At 44.2% G+C, this 19076-nt stretch overlaps 1 protein-coding gene across 1 annotated transcript in view; it reads left to right on the forward strand.

The window, feature by feature from the left end:
• The window catches only part of NCOA3 (nuclear receptor coactivator 3), a gene marked incomplete in the record, with an annotated part of 973610 nt that overhangs the window by 236370 nt on the left and 718164 nt on the right, over positions 1 to 19076 (forward strand). Inside the window, 1 exon segment of the mRNA XM_044089911.1 lies at positions 6225 to 6411. Within this exon segment, the coding sequence (XP_043945846.1) occupies positions 6225 to 6411 (187 nt within the window).

Below are 19076 nucleotides of genomic sequence, written 5' to 3' on the forward strand. Positions count from 1 at the left end.
CGGACTCTCTCCCCCTCCAGCTCCAGTTAAGCCTGACAGGTACTACAGGGTTCCTGACTCACACCAATTTCTATACAAAAGCCATGCTTCTGACGTAGAAACCATCTCACAGGGGCCCAAGGGAGTTAAGGCCTCCATTGCCAAATACCCATTGCCTTCCGAGAGAGATTCCAGATCCTTAGAAAGGTGGGGAAAAAAGGTATATACCTCGGCTACCTTATCCATGAGGGCCTTAAACTGTCAGTTTCATATGCTAAAATACCAACAGTTTCTGTTATCTCAATTGAAAAGTAAAATGTCACAACCTGAACAACCAGACATGAAGGAGTTGCAGGATTTGATGCATAGTGCAGAACAAGTGGGTAAACATACCTTACAATGTGGTTTTGATGCTCTAGAGGCCTCATGTAGAGCTGCTGTTACAGGCTCAGTCATACGTAGGCATGCCTGGCTCAAGGAACAGGCCTTGCCTGATCATGTCAAAGCTAAATTACTAGACGCCCCTCTTCAAAAGGATGTACTATTTGGGGCAAATTCTGAGGAAGTATTACGGAAAATGGAGGAAAAGGGTAAATCAATGCAAACTGTGAAAGAATTTTTGCAGGTTCAACCCCCACGTTTTAGTAGAAATTGGCCTTCCAAAAACTGGTCCTTTCCTGCCACAGACAGACCCCAAAGAGGCAGATACAGGCGCCCGAGGGGCAGAGGACAAACACAAGGTTCGTACAGAGGCAGACAATGGCAAGCTCCTGCACAAAGAGGTGGTGAGGACAACTCGCAATCTTTCAGAAAGCAAAACCAATGACTTTCCCCTTTGCATGCCAACCAGGGCTCAAATGGCAGCACCCTTAGGAGGAAAGCTGGCACTATTCTCAAAAAATTGGCATATTGTCACAAAGGACAAATGGATCCTGAACATTATAAACAGAGGCTACAAATTCCATTTTCATACCCTTCCAAAAATGAAAGGCATGCCAAACCTGCCACACAATCAAAGGGCAGAGGCACAAAAGCAAATTTCAGCCCTTATAAACATGAAAGCTATTCAAGAGGTACCTACACACTAACAAGGTCAAGGTTTTTATTCCAGGCTATTTCTGGTGCCAAGGAAGGGCAAAGATTGGAGACCTATTTTGGATCTTTCCATCCTAAACACATTCCTACTCGTACCAAAATTCAAGATGCTCACTCTACAGCAACTTCTTTCCATGCTGGCCAAGGTGTCTTGGCTGGTAACATTGGACCTCAAGGAGGCATACCTGCATGTCCCAATCAGACAAAATTGCAGAAGATACCTCAGATTTCTTGCAGGTTCAATACATTATCAATTCTCTGCATTGCCCTTTGGTTTATCTACTGCGCCCAGAGTATTCACGAAATGCCTGGCATCAGTAATTGCCTACTGCAGACTTCAAGGGATACAAATATACCCTTATTTGGACGACTGCCTGATCCAAGCGGACAGCAAACACATTCTTCTGAAACATCTGGCTTATGTAATAATGTTATTAAACTCTCTAGGATACACAGTCAACAAAGAGAAATCAAGACTAATACCCTCTCGGAAGATAATTTTCCTGGGTGCCAATTTGGACACAAACACCCAGATGGCCTACCTCACGCCAGAGAAGCAAGGGCAACTAATTCAATATGTCAGAACACTGGCAAATTGCACCGGGCTGACTGCAAGGAAAATCCTGCAGGCTCTGGGATTCATGGCATCTTGCATCTTACTAATCCCATGTGCAAAGCTGCACATGAGAAAACTACAATGGTACCTAAAAAACATATGGTCTCAACACAGCCACAGTTTGGAAACAATGATACCACTAATTCCATGTCTGCAAAAGGAATTTCTGTGGTGGGCTCAAGCATGCCAAACAAACACAGGTCTTCCATTCAGCAAGCCTCAAGCAAATCAAGTCATCACAACAGACGCCTCGGACTACGCCTGGGGGGTGCACATGACAGACCGGTGTATTCAGGGCAAATGGACCCAAAAAGAAAAGCACCTTCACATCAATCAAAAAGAAATGCTAGCGGTGGTAAATGCTATTACAGCCTTCAAGGACCTTCTACAACCAGGTCAGCTATTGATAAGAACAGACAACACCTCAGTTATGTGGTACATAAACAAGCAGGGAGGAACACATTCTTATCCCCTATGCAGACTGGCCATGTCACTTTGGAACATGGCCATGGACTTACAAATGGAGCTACAAGCACAGTACTTGCCAGGCAAGGAAAACACGCTGGCAGACAACCTAAGCAGGAATATGACAGATCCACATGAATGGAAGTTGCATCCAAAAGTTTTTACAGAAATGATCCAAGAATGGGGAAGGCCAGACATAGATCTCTTTGCCTCCCACAAAAATCATCAATTAACAAAATTCTGCTCAAGGATCTTCCATCCAAAGGCCTGGAGAGTGGACGCTCTCTCTTTCAGTTGGACATCAATGACAGTTTATGCCTTCCCACCTCTTCCTCTACTGCCCAAAGTCCTATTGAAGACCAGAGCAGACAGACCAAAGATGACCCTCATTGCTCCGGACTGGCCAAGGCAACACTAGTACCCACTACTAAGGAGCCTGATGCATTCCCCACCATGGACCCTGCCTCTAATGCCGCCTCTTCTGACTCAGCACAGCCTCAAAACTCTTCACAGTCAACTGAAGACACTCAATCTAGCCGCATGGAAGATTCCTTAGCATCACAGCAGGCCCTGCTCTCCAAGGAGGTGCAAGATGTCATTTTGGAGGCCAGAAGGCCATCAGCTAGAAAAGCTTACTCTGCAAAATGGAAACGTTTTTGTGTTTGGAATGAGAAAAAGGGCCCGTGCCCTGGAAAACTGAATTTACCTCAAATGCTACAATATTTCGCCGAACTGCTAAGCAGTGGACTTTCGTTCTCCTCCATCAAAATCCATGCCTCGGCCATCTCTGCAGAATACAACACTGATCCACCTTTATTCTCTCACCCTCTGTTAAGACAGTTCCTCAGAGGGGCTAAGAATTTAAGACCTCCAAGAAAACAACCAATACCTGCTTGGGATCTTAATTTCATTCTGGAAAAACTGACTTTGCCCCCTTTTGAACCAGCTGCCTCATCAGATTTACAATATTTGTCCTGGAAAACAGCTTTCCTTCTGGCTATCACTTCAGCTCGTAAAGTTTCAGAACTACAGGCTCTTATGGCTGTCCAGCCTTTCATCATCTTCCATCAGGACAGAGTTTCATTACGTACCAACCCGTCCTTTATGCCTAAAGTGGTATCCAGGGTAGCTTTAAATCAGGCCATACATTACCTACTTTTTATCCTAATCCTCAAAACAAAGGGGAGAGATTACTGCAATCCTTGGACATCCACAGACAACTGCGTTATTATTTGGACAGAACAAAGCCTTTTAGAAAATCAGAACAGCTTTTTGTGGCCTATGCGGTAGGAGCTCAAGGAAAGTCAATATCCAAACAGACAATCTCAAAATGGATAGCCCACTGCATACGCTTTTGCTATTCCTTTCATGGCAGAACTGTACCTACAGGCATTACAACTCATTCCACCAGGGCCACAGCCACCTCTGCAGCCTTCCTTAGAGGAGTTCCTACCAAGGATATTTTAGAAGCAGCCACTTGGAGTTCTGTGCATACCTTCTCTAAGCACTACAACCTACCATTAATACTCCAAGTCTAGAGCAGGCTTTGCCACTGCAGTATTGCAGGGCATTTTGGCTCCTCCTAGCTCCACCTAGTGCCTACCACCCCTTTCTTAGCTTTGGGATTCTACCCATCTGTTATGACTGCAGCTGTATGCACGATGAACATAGTACAGTTTTGTACCTACCATAAATGTAGATGTTCGAGTGCTAATACAGCTGCAGTCCAGGTTTCCCTCCCACCTTCCCCTCTAGGGGTGTTCTTTTATGGTGTATTTGCTTGCAACTACTGTTTTTTGATTATATTGCATTGCATTATTACATTATTTTATTTATTGCCTTCCTTCTGGGGGCACCTGACATCTGGGGCAAGAAAGACTGAAGAAAATGGCGTTGGCTGGTTCTTTTATACCCCTGTCGCACTGACGTCAGGGAAGAAGCGACGACAACCGACGCACAGTAAACTTCTACTTAAGTTGCCCTCACTAGATCTCTCAGCATACCCTTCTGTGGTTCAAAAGCTACCTGTCCAATAGGTATCAGTCAGTAAAATGGAACCCATGCTGGTTCCTTACTTCCCAGTGACCCCTGTGTGCCACAAGGCTATATCCTTGGTCCTTTCCTCTTTAAAATTTTCACCAACATCCTTTATATATTCACACAACAGACCACCCTAATACAATGCACAGATCATTCCACACTCATTTCCACATCAGACAACATGGTACACCTCCAAAAAATTACTCGAAAAACTTTTAACAGCCAGTGAAACATGGCTTCGTAACTCACAACTCCTGCTCAACTCAGTCCAAACTACTACTTTTTCCCCATATCGCGCTTTTGTGAAAAAACAAAATTTAAAGTTCTTGCTCTGTGATATAACCATTGAAGTCACTTCTCATAGTAAATTATTAGGAGTGATAGTGGATGATATTGCACAAAAACTAGTAAAAAACTTTCATACTGATGCAACTAAAACTACACTCGTCACTTCTCGTGTCTGCCCCACACTTCTTTATGGTTCTTCCATCCTTATAACCTTCAGGTTTCACAAAAATTAAAACTTGAACAATGTAATAACAAAGTTGCTAAATTTGCAGGACATACCCCTTTCAAAGCCCACCACTGTTTAACATTAAAAAGCCTAAATCAACTAACACATACACAGCTTCTTACCACCTATAAAATTAACCAGCATTCGTCTGCCTGTCCAGCCCTAATGAACATTCTACAGAACTGTGTTCTCAGTCTGTCATTGCGAACCAGTGACCAAAAACTCCTGTCTGTATACAAACCTAGCAAATCTGCTGGGCATTGTCTGTTCTTATGCAAAGTTGCCAAGGCCTGGATCTCCTTACCTGTATCTGTCAGGTCAATACCCTTCCTCCCATCTTTCAAAACCACTCTGAAAGACTTCCTAGCTAAAATCTCTCTGTTCTTGCAAAAAAAAAAACAGGCTAAACAACATCCGTAAATGTGAAGATGTACCTTTTCATTCCTTAAACCTCCTTACTCCCCTTTCTTTACTTATCCCTTACTTCTATCAAATTATCTTCCCTGACTTTCTCTAACTGTACTATAAGCCTGTTTTTCCCCTCACTTCATATTCCAGTTCCTGTTTGTATTAGAATAACTTAACTTCTAAAATTTGTCTAATTAAATGATTTCACACAAGTTGTATGGATTCTTAACCAGTGTTTTTATATTGTCTAATTTGTTGTAATTATTTAAACTGCAGATGTTTGTTTTATTTTTGAAGATTGTAAAATTATTGTTCTTAAAATGTTCTGTAATGATTTGGAGTTTTTCTCCCTGTGCGTCCACTGGAAATTGGTTTCTACCCAGTTGGACTTTCTTGGTAATCACATGTCAGTTAATAAATAAAGGAATAAATAAAAAAAGCAGTTGAGTTCAGTGGGTTTTACCCAGTTAACAAATTTTAAAAAAATGTACAGGTGAAAGCTTAAATCATGTGGACAACGGGAACAAAAAACTAAATACCCACTGTTTTATCCTCTGAAAGGTGTACTTTTAAGGTGAGTAGTCAGGCAGTTGTGCTTCATAGTGAAATGTCAGTGTTGCACTTGTACTGTCATATAAGGCACACTACAGATTTTGAATTTTTGATGACCTCTGGTCCAGAATGATTTATGAGCTCAGTAAACAAACCCAGTGCTTGCAAGATGTAGTGATATTGTTAGAATTATTTTGAGTTTTATCCAAGTTCCTTTTTGTTTTTTTTTTTTGTTTTTTTTGGATTAATATTTCATTTTTTTTTCTGCTGATATGTTAGATGTAAGATACATATCTGTTTGTAGGCATGCTATGTTTTCTGTCATTTATTGCTGTATTTTACCAAAATAATTGGCATGCTTGTTTCTTTTAGGGTCATTAGGCCTGTCTGCAGCATTTCAAGGATCAGCAAGTTTTAACTACAAACCTGATGTTATCACTGGTGGAGGGTGGGGGCGCTTTTACAGCCAGGGTTTATCGACATTAGTAGTCTGCTGATTAGCAGCAGTGTGTACTTTTATTATGATGCAATTAAGATTTATTTTTCTGTTTTTAGGCTTTGGATGGTTTTCTCTTTGTGGTGAATCGAGATGGCACTGTTGTGTTTGTGTCTGAGAATGTTGTTCAGTTTCTCCAGTATAAACAGGAAGAATTGGTCAACACTAGCATCTACAACATTCTACATGAAGAAGACCGCGAGGAGTTTCTTAAAAACCTACCAAAGTCTGCCATTGGTGCAAAAGGTACACATTGTAATGGAAATTATTTGTGGTTAAAGCTAATGAAATGACTGGGCTCATTACTTATTAATAGAAACTCGTATTACAAGTTTTAATTTGTGTAGGTAATTGCCTTCTTGCGCGTAGTTTTCCCAAGCAGTAGTCCATGCTGGAGCTCCTGATGAAAGTTTAGCTACTGTCATTCTGAAGTGCATAGCCCGGCCCCTCAGGGTCAGGCTTTTTTACCCATTTCTTCAAGTAGTTGTGTGTTCTTTGTGCGTCTCTGTGCAAGTCACCTTACTGCAGTACCCCCAGGATGAATCAGAAAAAAGGTTGACGTGGATCAGTGCTCTCCACTGGTTAACAGTTGTACATCTTGTCTTTGTCTGTTGTGTAAAATTCGCAGAGTTTAAAATGTCCTAGGTACTGAATGAGTAGAATTTCTTTTCTGAAAACTTTGTAATGTTTGTGTTGCAGAGTAGGTCAGAACATTTCAAGAGTACAGCTATCCTAGGTTCGTAGGTGTGTACTAGGCTAATGGCCCTGGGACCTTTACAAGCCTAGCCCAGAGACGTGCCCTGGCATCATGCTGTCCAACATTAGTTCCCAGTGCCTCTATCGTAGAGCCACTGGAGTGATCCCTGGGGTGAACATCCTATTTCCCATCCACTCATCAAGATCTTTCTTGAAGAGGGCTAGTGAAGTGCTCTGCTTGACATGTATGGGGAAGTCTATTCCAGAGCATGGGCCGTCTATGGGTTATGAACCTGTCCCTCCAGCATGTTCTGTTGATTGTGGTAATGAGTTTGAGGTCTCTGGAGCACGTGGTGCTGAGGGATTGGGATTTCTTTAGATGTAGCATTTATAACAGAGTTGGGTCACACATGGCTTTATAAGTCAAGCAGAGAATCGTCTCTTAGTGGACAATATGAGACAGATATAACTGGAGTTTTTTGAGTCTGTGTTTAAGGCCTAGGATCCTCTTTGAGGTACTTTTGTGGCCTCTCCAGCTGTTGCAGGTGTCTAGTGAGGTACATGCCAAATGGAGCATTAAACTTTGATCAGTCTAATGAGGGAAGAGTAGAAATAAATTACCTCTTTCTTCCTGGATGCAAAACCCTTGGTAATGAGATGTGCCATATAGGACTTTCAGACCACAGTGGCAATGTGGTGGTCAGAGGAGAAGTTGCTGCCAACCTGTGTCCCCAGATCTCTTATAACGCCTTCAGTGGGCTCCCATCAGTGTGGTAATTAGTGGGAACTGAGTTTTTCCCAAAGGGGATGTTAACACATTTTTTGGCATTAAGCTTAAGGCCATGGTTTCCACACCGGTCATTGGTCTCAATGAGGCCATTCTGTAGGATGTCTGCATCACTTGGGGAGTTAATAATGCTTGTAGTCTGTGAATTTGATCAGCCAGAGTCCCTCCGTGTTGGTCTGAACTTCTGAGAAGTAGATGCCAAACAGGAGAGGACCCAGGAACGATCTCTATGGGACTCCACTCGTGACTGGTTGTCAGTCTGACTTTGAGTCCGCTACTTTCACACTGTGTGTTCTATCTGTGAGCCAATTTGCAACCCACCTAATGATATAGGGGTTGATGCCTAGTTTTTTGAGTTTATCAATAATTTCTGAGTGAGGAATGGTATCAAAGGCCTTGGCCAGATCGTGGTAGGCTGTATGAACTTCCTTGCCTTCATCCACCGCTCTGGTGACCGAGTCAAAGAAGTCAACTAGGTTGAGCAGGCATGATCTACCTTACACAAAACCAAATTGTGTGGGATCTAGAGTTTGGAGACATCCTATATCCTTGTTAATTAGGTCCATGATGCTGCGCTCCATTGCCTTACATATCAGACTTGTCAGGCTAATGGGGTGATAATTTCCATTGTCTATAGTCGTTCCTCCTTTATGGAGAGAGATGACTGTAGCAGTGTGCCATTCTGTAGGGACAAAGCCTGAAGTAAGGCTGTGAGTGAACAGAGCACACAGATGTGTTGCCAGTTCACTTTGTAATTCATGTAGAACACAGCCAGGGATATTGTCTGGTCCCATGGAAGCTGTATCAATGCAGCTTTAACCTGTGCTGCAGTAATGCACAAGGTGCCTGGCATTCTTTCAGTAGTGAGATTGGCCCTTTGGGGGGGGGGGGCAAAGTTGGCACTGAATCTATCAGCTAGTATGTTGGCAATATCTGTTGGCTCAGTATAGAAGGGACCATTGTGCAGTAACTCAGAGCAAATCTGGGTATTGCCATGGAGATTCTTGATGCAGTGAAGGAAGGCTTTGTGGTTGTTTTTTGTGTCTGCCACAGTTTTACCTTCATAGCTGGCTTTGGAGGTTTTGATGAGGGATCTCAACTTTTTGTTGAAGCTAATAAGGGAATTTTTCCAGTCTTGGGACTTCACCTTTTTCTGCAACAGCTTCTTCCTTTTGTTGTAGAGTTTGTTAATGGCAGAGGACTATCAGACTGGCTTCCTTTTTTTGGAGGAGAGCATCTTGGTTCTGTTGGGTATGGCTAGCTCCATGCATTTATGTATGTGTTCGTACAATGCATTGATGTATAATTTGGCAGTCATGCATCTATTTTCCATCGGCATGGGTGCTGTGAAGTTAACCACTTCTGTTTTTAGGAGTCCAAAATCAGCTTTGGAGAAGTTTTTCATGGTGGATACCTTTACGGGGGTGTGTGGGTGAGATGTGGATTTCCATGGTGATTAGTTTGTGGTCATATCTAACCAGGGAGGAATTGAAAATTGGTGTAGAGCAACGGTTGCGCATGTTAGTAATGACTAGGTCAAGGATGTTGCTTCCTCTAGGGGTAAGAATGAGCTGGTCCAAGGCATTGGAATTGATGAATTCCAGGAAGCATTGGGCCAGCTGCTAGAGGGGTAATTGAAGTCTCCTAGTATGAGAGTGTTGGGTTGGACCTTGATAGATTCTAGGGTGCTTAGGAATCTGGAGTGTGAGTCTAGGGACATGGTTGGGGACTTATAGCAGGCTGTGACCTGGATTGTGGCCTTACCCAGTGTTAGTTGGACCGGAAGTATTTCAGATGCATTATGCTGGGCTACTAGTCTGAAGTTGTGCATATCCTTTATGAATATGTATACATCACCGCCTTTGGAGCTTCGGTCCATGTTTCGAGGCCAAAAGGTGTGGAATGAGTTGTAGCCTGGTAGTGCAGGAGTGATGTCCTTCATGGATGCATCTGCAGTCATAACAACTGGGTTGTCCTGTCGTCAGGCAGCCCTTCAGTCGGCCGGATTCCAAAGTCCGGGTCCGGCTTCGGCTGATGTCGCACTCCACCCGACGTCATCTCTGTTGGTCTTCGGGTATAAAAGCATCAGCCGACGCCATTTTCCTCAGTCTTTCTTGCCGCGTGGCGCCCGAAGCAGAAGCTGTTCGCAAGTGCCGGTCGGTCGGATCCAGAGATTACTTCTACCGAATACTACTTCGAAGACTTCTAAAGCTAAGTACCCCGTTGGGGACTCTTTCTTGCCTCAGCCGATGTCAGAAAAAGTTAACAATTGTTTAACCTGTGGGAAACAAATACCTCATAAAGATTTCCACTCTTACTGTCTGCCTTGTTTAGGCCCAGCCCACAACGTAGCAGCCTGTTCGGCCTGTGCTTCTTTCAACCGACGAACGCTTAGGCGTCGGTCGGAGTTTGCAGAACAGTTTTTCGGTTCTGATTTTGCGTACATTATGCCGTCTGATCCTCCGACTACCCAATCTACCAAAAAACGCAAAGATAAAGACCGACACTCGCGGTCTGCAGTTTCGGCCGAAACCATGATTAAGCAAACCGCGAGTGTCTTGGTTTCGGCCGAAACCGAGAAAACTGATCTAAGTACAGCTGAACCTATTCCTACAACTGAGGCCCCTGCTACAACTCTTGAATCGACCTCAGAAATTTTACCCACTACGGTGGTTGACTTATCAGACACCATCCCCTTGGATGTCTCTACCCCAGCACGTGGTGCTGCTAGGCCTCCAGCAGCCATGTCCATTAAGGCCTTCGCCAGGGCTAAAGCAGCCAAGACTACTAAAACAGTGCCTGTTAAACCCCCCACATCCAGGCCCTCTTCTAGTTCCCAAATGCTTTCTTTGGCAGAAGATTTAATTTCTTTAATCAGAGGATCTCAATCTCACCCAGATAGGGCCTCTCAGCCCCAGAGAAGAGACCTAGGGCAGAGCCCCCTGAGCCAGTGTCCTCTGATGAATCTGCTGATGAATCAGACATAACTGACCAGCCAGAGGCTCCCTTCTCCAATTTTGAAGATTCTGATGCTGAAGAATCCATTCCAGCTGCTTCCCCACCAGAAGAATTCTCCTTTGGGGAAACCTTGCATGCCATGCGAGAACAGTTCCAATGGCAGCAACAGGATTTTTCAGACTCCAGGAAAAGACTTAGGACCTTTCTGCACCTCCCACAGCATAGGCCCTTAGCTATACCTCCTGTTCTCTCTGTGGTGGATGATGCTTTCAATGATGTTTGCTCCGCTCCAGATTCTTTACCCCCAGCCCCTGCCAAACCAGACAGATTTTACAGGGTGCCAGATACTCATCACCACCTTTACAAGGCCCCACTTGCAGACCCAGAAACTATATCCCAGGGTCCCAAGGCAGTAGCTGCGACCATAGCTAAAACCCTACTCCTTCTGAAAGGGAAGCAAGGTCATTAGACAGATGGGGTAAAAAGGTCTACACTTCAGCTACTCTCTCAGCTAGAGCTTTAAACTGTCAGCTTCACATGATACAATACCAAGAGTTTATGCTTGATCAGTTAACTAAAAAACTAACCACTGATGAATCTCTTGATAAGAAATATGTATTAGAGATGGTAAATAACATACAACAGGTTAGCAACCATTCCTTAAAATGTGGCTATGATGCACTGGAGGCTTCATTTAGATCAGCCATGACAAGCACAGTGATAAGAAGGCATGCATGGCTAAAGGAACAAGCTTTACCGGATCATGTTAAAGCTAAGCTGCTAGATGCTCCTATGGACAAGACAAGTTTGTTTGGTACACCTGCCCAGCAGGTTATGAAGAAAATGGAAGAAAAGGCAAAATCTGTCCAAACTGTTAAAGATTTCTTGCAGGTTCAACCCCCAAGGTTTAGCAGGAACTGGCCTGCCAAAAATTGGTCCTTTCCTGACTCCACAAAATTTCAAAAGGGCAGGAATAAACGTTCCAGAGGCAGAACCCAATCCAGAGGAGGTGCCTACAGAGGACGACAGTGGCAAGGTAACAACAGAGGCACAGACACAGCCACTGCCACTACATCAGCACAACCACAGTGACTTAACCCTAAATCCGCCTACCAGGGAACAAATAGCAGCTCCTCTAGGCGGAAAGTTAACCTTATTTTCAAGGAACTGGCACTGCATAACAAAAGACAAGTGGATTTTACAAACCATAGATCAAGGTTACCGGTTTCACTTCCACACTTTACCAGTCAAAAGAGGAATGCCAAATCTACCTCCAAATCAAAAAACAGAGGCTCTACGCCAGATAATGGAGTTAGCAAACATGAGAGCTGTGGAAAGAGTGCCAACAGCAGAGCAAGGAAAGGGGTTCTATTCCAGACTATTCCTAGTTCCAAGAAAGGAAAAAGTTGGAGACCAATTCTCGACCTGTCCACCTTAAATACATACATCATTGTCCCAAAATTCAAAATGCTGACCCTACAGCAGCTTCTTCCCATGCTGGGCAAGGAGTCTTGGCTGGTAACTCTAGATCTCAAGGAGGCATACCTGCACGTCCCCATTCGACCAATCTGCAGAAGATACCTCAGATTTCTTGCAGGATCAGAGCACTATCAATTCTCAGCATTGCCCTTTGGCTTATCTACTGCCCAGAGTATTCACAAAATGCCTGGCATCAGTAATCGCCCATTGCAGACTACAGGGAATTCAAATTTACCCATACCTGGACGACTGCCTGCTACAAGGGGACAACAAAAGCAAGCTGACAACAGATTTACAAAGGGTCATTTACTTGCTACAAGCACTGGGATACACAGTCAATTTACAAAAGTCAAGGCTGATACCATCCCAAACAAGGACATTCTTGGGCTGAATTGGACACAGTAAAACAAATGGCATTCCTGACTACAGAAAAACAAAAGAACTTCCTCTTTACTTCTTGGCACTAACAAAACTGAACAAGTTAACAGCAAGAAAAGTACTGCAGGCCTTGGGCTTCATGGCATCATGCATAATCTTGGTTCCATTTGCCAGACTACATATGAGAAAACTACAGTGGTACCTAAATAATTTATGGTCCCAACACAGACACAGTCTAGAAACAGAAATCCCACTAATTCCATGCTTAAAACAGGAGTTCCTATGGTGGGCTCAGGCATGCCAGTCAAACCCAGGCCTACCCTTTCGCAGATGTCAAGCAAGCCAGACCATCACAACAGACGCTTCAGACCTAGGATGGGGGCCCACATGCTGGACAAATGCGTGCAAGGATTGTGGACACAGGATCAACTTCACCTGCACATCAACCTAAAAGAAATGCTGGCAGTAAAACTGGCAATCCAAAAGTTCAAACCATTTCTCAAGAAGGGCCAGTTGATGATAAGGACAGACAACACCACAGTCATGTGGTACATCAACAAACAGGGAGGCACTCATTCATACCCCTATGCAGAATGACCTTGGAGCTGTGGACCCTGGCACTCAGCTACAACATCCAGTTACAGGCAATATTTGTACCGGGGAAAGACAATACTCTAGCAGACATATTAAGCAGAACCACTTCGGATGCCCACGAATGGAAGCTGCACCCGGACATCTTCAAGACCATCTCAAAGAAATGGGGAATGCCACAGATAGACCTATTCGCATCACCTCTCAATCACCAGCTCAAAAATTCTGCACAAGGACATTCCACCCACTAGCATGGAAAGTGGATTCGCTCTCCTTCAACTGGAAAGGCCTAACAGCATATGCATTCCCACCTCTTCCTTTGATACACAAGGTACTACTGAAAATCAAGGAAGAACGCCCAAGGATAATCCTGATAGCTCCGAACTGGCCAAGACAACACTGGTACCCACTACTGAGGAGCATGTCTCGGAACAACATGTGGCCAATACCCCTGATGCCTTTGATGTTAACTCAGAACAACTACAGCATCATACATCCAAACCTAAAAACGTTGCAACTAACTGCATGGAACATCACATAGCAGCAGCTAATCCAGAACTTTCCCAAAGAGTAAAAGACATTATTCTTGAAGCACGCAGACCTTCAACAAGAAGGAACTATGCTGGAAAATGGAAAAGGTTTGTCATTTGGAGTACAGAAAGAGGAAAAGATGTGTCAAACATAGATTTGCCTAACATTCTGGAGTATCTGGCCGAACTTCTTCATTCAGGCCTGTCCTACTCCTCCATCAAGATACATGCATCAGCTATTTCAGCAGAATACAGCTTTGATCCACCTGTTTTTTCGCACCCTTTGCTCAGGCAGTTCCTCAGAGGAATCAAGAATGTAAAACCTCCAAGGAAACCACCATTACCAGCTTGGGATTTGAACTTTGTGCTAGAAAAATTGACACTATCACCCTTTGAACCAGCAGCAACAGCAGACCTACAACACCTGTCATGGAAAACTGCTTTCCTACTGGCAATTACTTCAGCAAGGAGGGTTTCAGAACTACAGGCCTTAATGGCAGTGCAACCCTTCCTAATCTTCCACCAAGATAGTGTCCATGAGGACTAATCCTACATTTATGCCCAAGGTGGTATCCAGAGTGTCTTTAAACCAGGCAATCCACCTACCTACCTTCTTTCCCAACCCACAAAACAGAGGGAAAGAATACTGCATACCTTGGATGTACATAGACAGCTACGCTACTACTTGGACAGAACAAAAATAGCAGAAAGACTGATCAACTTTTGTAGCCTATGCAACAGGAAGGGAAGGAAAAGCTATTTCCAAACAGACAATCTCCAAATGGATAGGAAATTGCATACGATTCTGTTACTCCTTCCATGGAAAACCAATTCCACAGAACATAAGACCTCATTCTACAAGGGCAACAGCCACTACCACAGCCTTCTTACGAGGAGTGGCAACCAAAGACATTATTGAGGCGGCTACTTGGACCTCCGTGCATACATTTGCCAAGCATTATAATTTGCCTCTATATTCCAGATCCCGAGCAGGGTTTGCCACTGCTGTACTGCAAGGGATCCTAAACACACCATAATCTACTTTTATCCTCCTCCCTAGTTGGCTATGGTATTCTACCCAGTTGTTATGACTGCAGATGCATCCATGAAGGACATAGTACAGTTTTGTACCTACCATAAATGTAGATGTCCGAACTGGATAGCATCTGCAGTCAGGATTACCCTCCCTCCTTCCCCTCTGTGGTACTCCTAGGGTGTTTACCCTCCTAATAGCTAGCTGTTCGGGAGTCTTTATGGTGTATTTGTTTGTATATATGTACATACATGCTTATTGTTGTGTTTACCTCTATCTATTTGGAAACATTGGCATCTATCCAAATTTTAGCCTGCAAGAGGGCTTCTGGCATCTGGGGCAAGAAACACTGAGGAAAATGGCGTCGGCTGATGCTTTTATACCCGAAGACCAACAGAGATGACGTCGGGTGGAGTGCGACATCAGCCGAAGCCGGACCCGGACTTTGGAATCCGGCCGACTGAAGGGCTGCCTGACGACAGGACAACCCAGTTGTTATGACTGCAGATGCTATGCAGTTCGGACATCTACATTTATGGTAGGTACAAAACTGTACTTTCTGCCACTTAAACCAGGTCTCTGTTACAGCACAAATGTCGATGTTCTCCATTTTGAGGAGTGCTTTGAGAGAGTGCATCTTGAGATTTAGACTTCTAGCATTGAACAGCATGACCTCAGATTACATTTATTTATAGCTGTTACGGTGGTAATTTGGTCTTTGGAACACTGCCTTAAAAGACACAATAGGAGTGGCAAGAGCCTTAGCCAATACCTGGAAAACCAGTGGTGACAGATGCAGGCCATCTCTGGCAAAGCATCGAGGACTGTCGATCATGTCATCCCAAGCAGACAGATGTTCTTCGTATTTCACTGTTGCAGTCATCACATTTGGGTTATCCCTGCCAGGGTAGCTCTCAGTCGGCCCGAATACCAGTGGCTTAGTATTTCTGTGTCTGTTGCTGTCACTCCAGGACTGATGTCAGGTCATCAGTGGTACCAAAACAGGCGGCCAATGCCATTACATCAGTCTTTCTTGCCGAGGAGCCCAAAGCAGAAGCAGTTCACATGAGTGAAGGTCGGCCGCTACTTGAGTTTTTTGTTTCCAAATTGAAGTTGAAGTCTTCTAAACCTAAGTACCCTGTTGGGGATCCTTTTTTCTTGCTCTAACCGATGTCAGAAAAAGTTAAGTTGTTTCGCTTGTGGGAAGCAAATGCCACACTGAGACTTTCATTCCTACTGCGTCACTTGTTTAGGCCCCGACCACGATGTCCCGTGCTGTCACTTTTGTGCTTTGTTCAACGCCAGAACTATACATCATCAGGCCCTTATTGTAGCTAGATATTTTCGCTCTCAGTCCTCTACTTCCGATATAGCTTCGGTAAGCCATCACGACAGCAGATCTTCCGAAAAAATGTAAGGATAAAGACAGAGACAGACCGCACAGGTCCAAAACTGCTGACGATGCTTCCCTTAAGCTAGTAGTCAGTTCTCCGGTCCTCTGTGAGCTTTCGCAGCCTCTACTCACTTCTGTGGATTCGCAGGCCACTACTGAGACACTTTCAGAGTCCAGTATGCCGCAAGACTCTTCTTCGACTAAGGATCCTGCGGATGTCTCTACCTTGGATGGGTCTAGAGCTGCTGAGTAGGCACCGGCTTCCAAGGAAGTACTTTGCACGACCGATTCTTGACACAGACTGACGAATTCTTGTGCGTCTTCATTTCTTTCAAAAACTACTGAGATGTTCTTCGTGTTTCACTGTTGCAGTCATTACATTTGGGTTATCTGCTTACAGGTGGCCTTTATTCGGCCTGATTAAAGTCTTGGGTCCTATGTCGGTTGCTGTCCTTTCTTCTATGACGTCAGGTTGTCAGGGGTATAAAACATGCACCCAACGCCATTACATCAGTCTTTCTTACCGTGCAGTGCCCGAAGCAGAAGCATTTTGCAAGTGCCAGTCGTCCGACTCCTGAAATTTCTGTTTTCAAGTTTAAGAACCGAAGTCTTCAACTAAATCTAGTTACCCAGTTGGGGAAACTTTCTTGCTCCTTACTGATGTCAGTAAAAGTTAATAATTGCATTACTTGTGAAAAGCAAATGCCTCATAATGATTTTCATTCATACTGTATTCCTTACCTAGGCCCTGACCACGACATACCTTGCTGTCAGTTTTGTGCTTTATTTAATCAGCGCACTATCCGTCGTTGGTATATTTTTGCCTCTAAATATTTCTGTTCTCTGTTTAATTATCCAGAAATGCAGTCTGTTAGCCATCTGACTACCAGGATTCTGAAAAAATGCAAAGATAGAGATAGGCCGGCGAGGTCCAAAACTGCCAACGCTTCTCCTAAGCCAGTCGCCAGTTCGCCGGTACTCAGTGAGGTGCTTTTGCAGCCCCTGATACCTACTACTTCTGATTCGCACGCCTCTACTGAGACCCATTCGTAGTCCGGTATGCCGCAAAATGCTTCAACTATGGAACCCGTGGATGTCTCTACCTTGGATGGGTCCAGAACCGCTGTGCAGGCACCGGATTTGGAGGGTGTATGCAGGCCTACAGACTTGCATATTAAACCAATGCCGCCTTCTTCACTTAGGCCTAAATCTCGAACCATGCCTAAAAAACCGACGCCCAGGCCACATGCTCAGGCCTCTATGCCTAAAAAAACAAATAAGAATGGCTGAAGATCTAATAACTCTAATCAGGGGTAGCCAACCCCCCTTCTAAGAGGCCTAGGACTGTTTATGAATCTTTTCTGGATTCTGTTTTTTCTGATTCTTCTAATGTTCTGGATTTGCCCTTTATCTACTTATGAGGATTCTGATGCAAAGGACTCTATTCCCTCTGCTTCCCCTCCAGAGGATTCTTCTTTTGGTGAAACCTTACATACTTTAAGGGAAAGCCAGGAATTTTCTGATTCAGAAAAGAGGCTTAGGAATTTCTTACTCCTGTCTCAGCATAGGCCTTTAGCTATTACTCCTGTACTAGGCATTGTTAATGCTTTTTCGGAATCTAGTTTGGCCCCTGATTCCTTGCCTCCTCCTCACAGAAAACCTGACTGATACTACAGGGTCCCCAAGTCACACTAGTTCCTTTTTAAAAATCCTATTGTGGATCCAGAGACTATTTCACAGGGGCCCAAGGGCATTTACTGCTACAAATCCTACCCCTTCTCCAGGGCGCTGGATAGATGGGGTAAGAAGTCTTTACCTGATCATGTTGAAGCTAAATTGTTGGATGCTCCCTTAAATCAGGACCGCCTGTTTGGCAACTAGGCTGAGGAAGTTCTTAAAAAGATGGAAGATAAAGCTAAATCTATGCAAACTGTTAAAGATTTCTTACAAGTTCAGCCTCCTAGATTTAGTAGGCACTGGACCTCTAAAAATTGGTCCTTTCCAGCTCCTTCCAGGTCTTCTCAAGCCAAACCCAGACACAGCAGAAACCGAAATTTTCAGTCCCAGGGGAGACACAGGACTAAGCAGTGAGGAGCCTCCACTTCCAAATCTGGGAGTAATAAGACCTCCCCTGTGGTAAACTGTCACAATGACTTTCTTTTAAAATTTCCAAACACTTAACTGACTGCCCCTTTGGGGGGAAAGGTTGCTATTCATGCAAAGAATTGGGAACTCATTACCCAGGACAAATGGGTTTTAAATATGGTGTCCCAGGGATACAGATTTCACTTCCACACGTTGCCAAGACCAAATGGGTGGCGGGACCTACCCCCAAATCAGTGGGCAGAGGCCCAAAACCAAGTAGTTTCTCTCTTAAGCATGGGGGTTATTCAGTTGGTACCAGAAGAGGAAAAGTGACAAGGTTTCTACTCCAGACTTTTCCTGGTACCCAGAAAAGACAATTCATGGCGTCCTATCCTGGACCTGTCTACTCTAAACACCTTTTTGGAGATTCCAAAATTCAAGATGCTGACTCTTCACCAGTTGCTTCCTATGCTAGGCAAAGACGCCTGGTTGGCAACATTAGATTTAAAAGAAGCATACCTGCACATCCCAATCGGGGAATCTTGCAGAAGATACCTTTGCTTCAAAGCAGGCTACACACACTATCAATTCTCTGCACTGCCCTTTGGCTTATCTACTGCACTCAGGGTATTCTCAAAGTGCCTAGCTCCAGTTATTGCATTTTGCAGGCAAAGAAATATTCAAATATGCCCATACCTGGACGATTGTCTAATTCAGGCAGAAAGCCAGGACATACTTTTGAATCATCTGTCCTTTGTACAAAGGGGTTCTAACCTGTCTGGGGTACACCATAAACAAAACTAACTCTCACCTGGTACCCTATCAACAAATTATATTACTGGGAGCAAGCTTGAATACAACTTCCCAGATGACCTACCTCACGCCAGAGAAACAAATTCATTTGACAACCTACTTCAAAGTGGCCACAAAAACCCTGCTATCTGCATAATACTGCAAGCCTTGGAGTTCATGGCCTCCTGC

The sequence above is a fragment of the Protopterus annectens genome, chromosome 12.part0, assembly GCF_019279795.1.
Source record: "Protopterus annectens isolate FY-2018-M chromosome 12.part0, PAN1.0, whole genome shotgun sequence".
In the NCBI taxonomy this organism is placed as follows: domain Eukaryota; kingdom Metazoa; phylum Chordata; order Ceratodontiformes; family Protopteridae; genus Protopterus; species Protopterus annectens.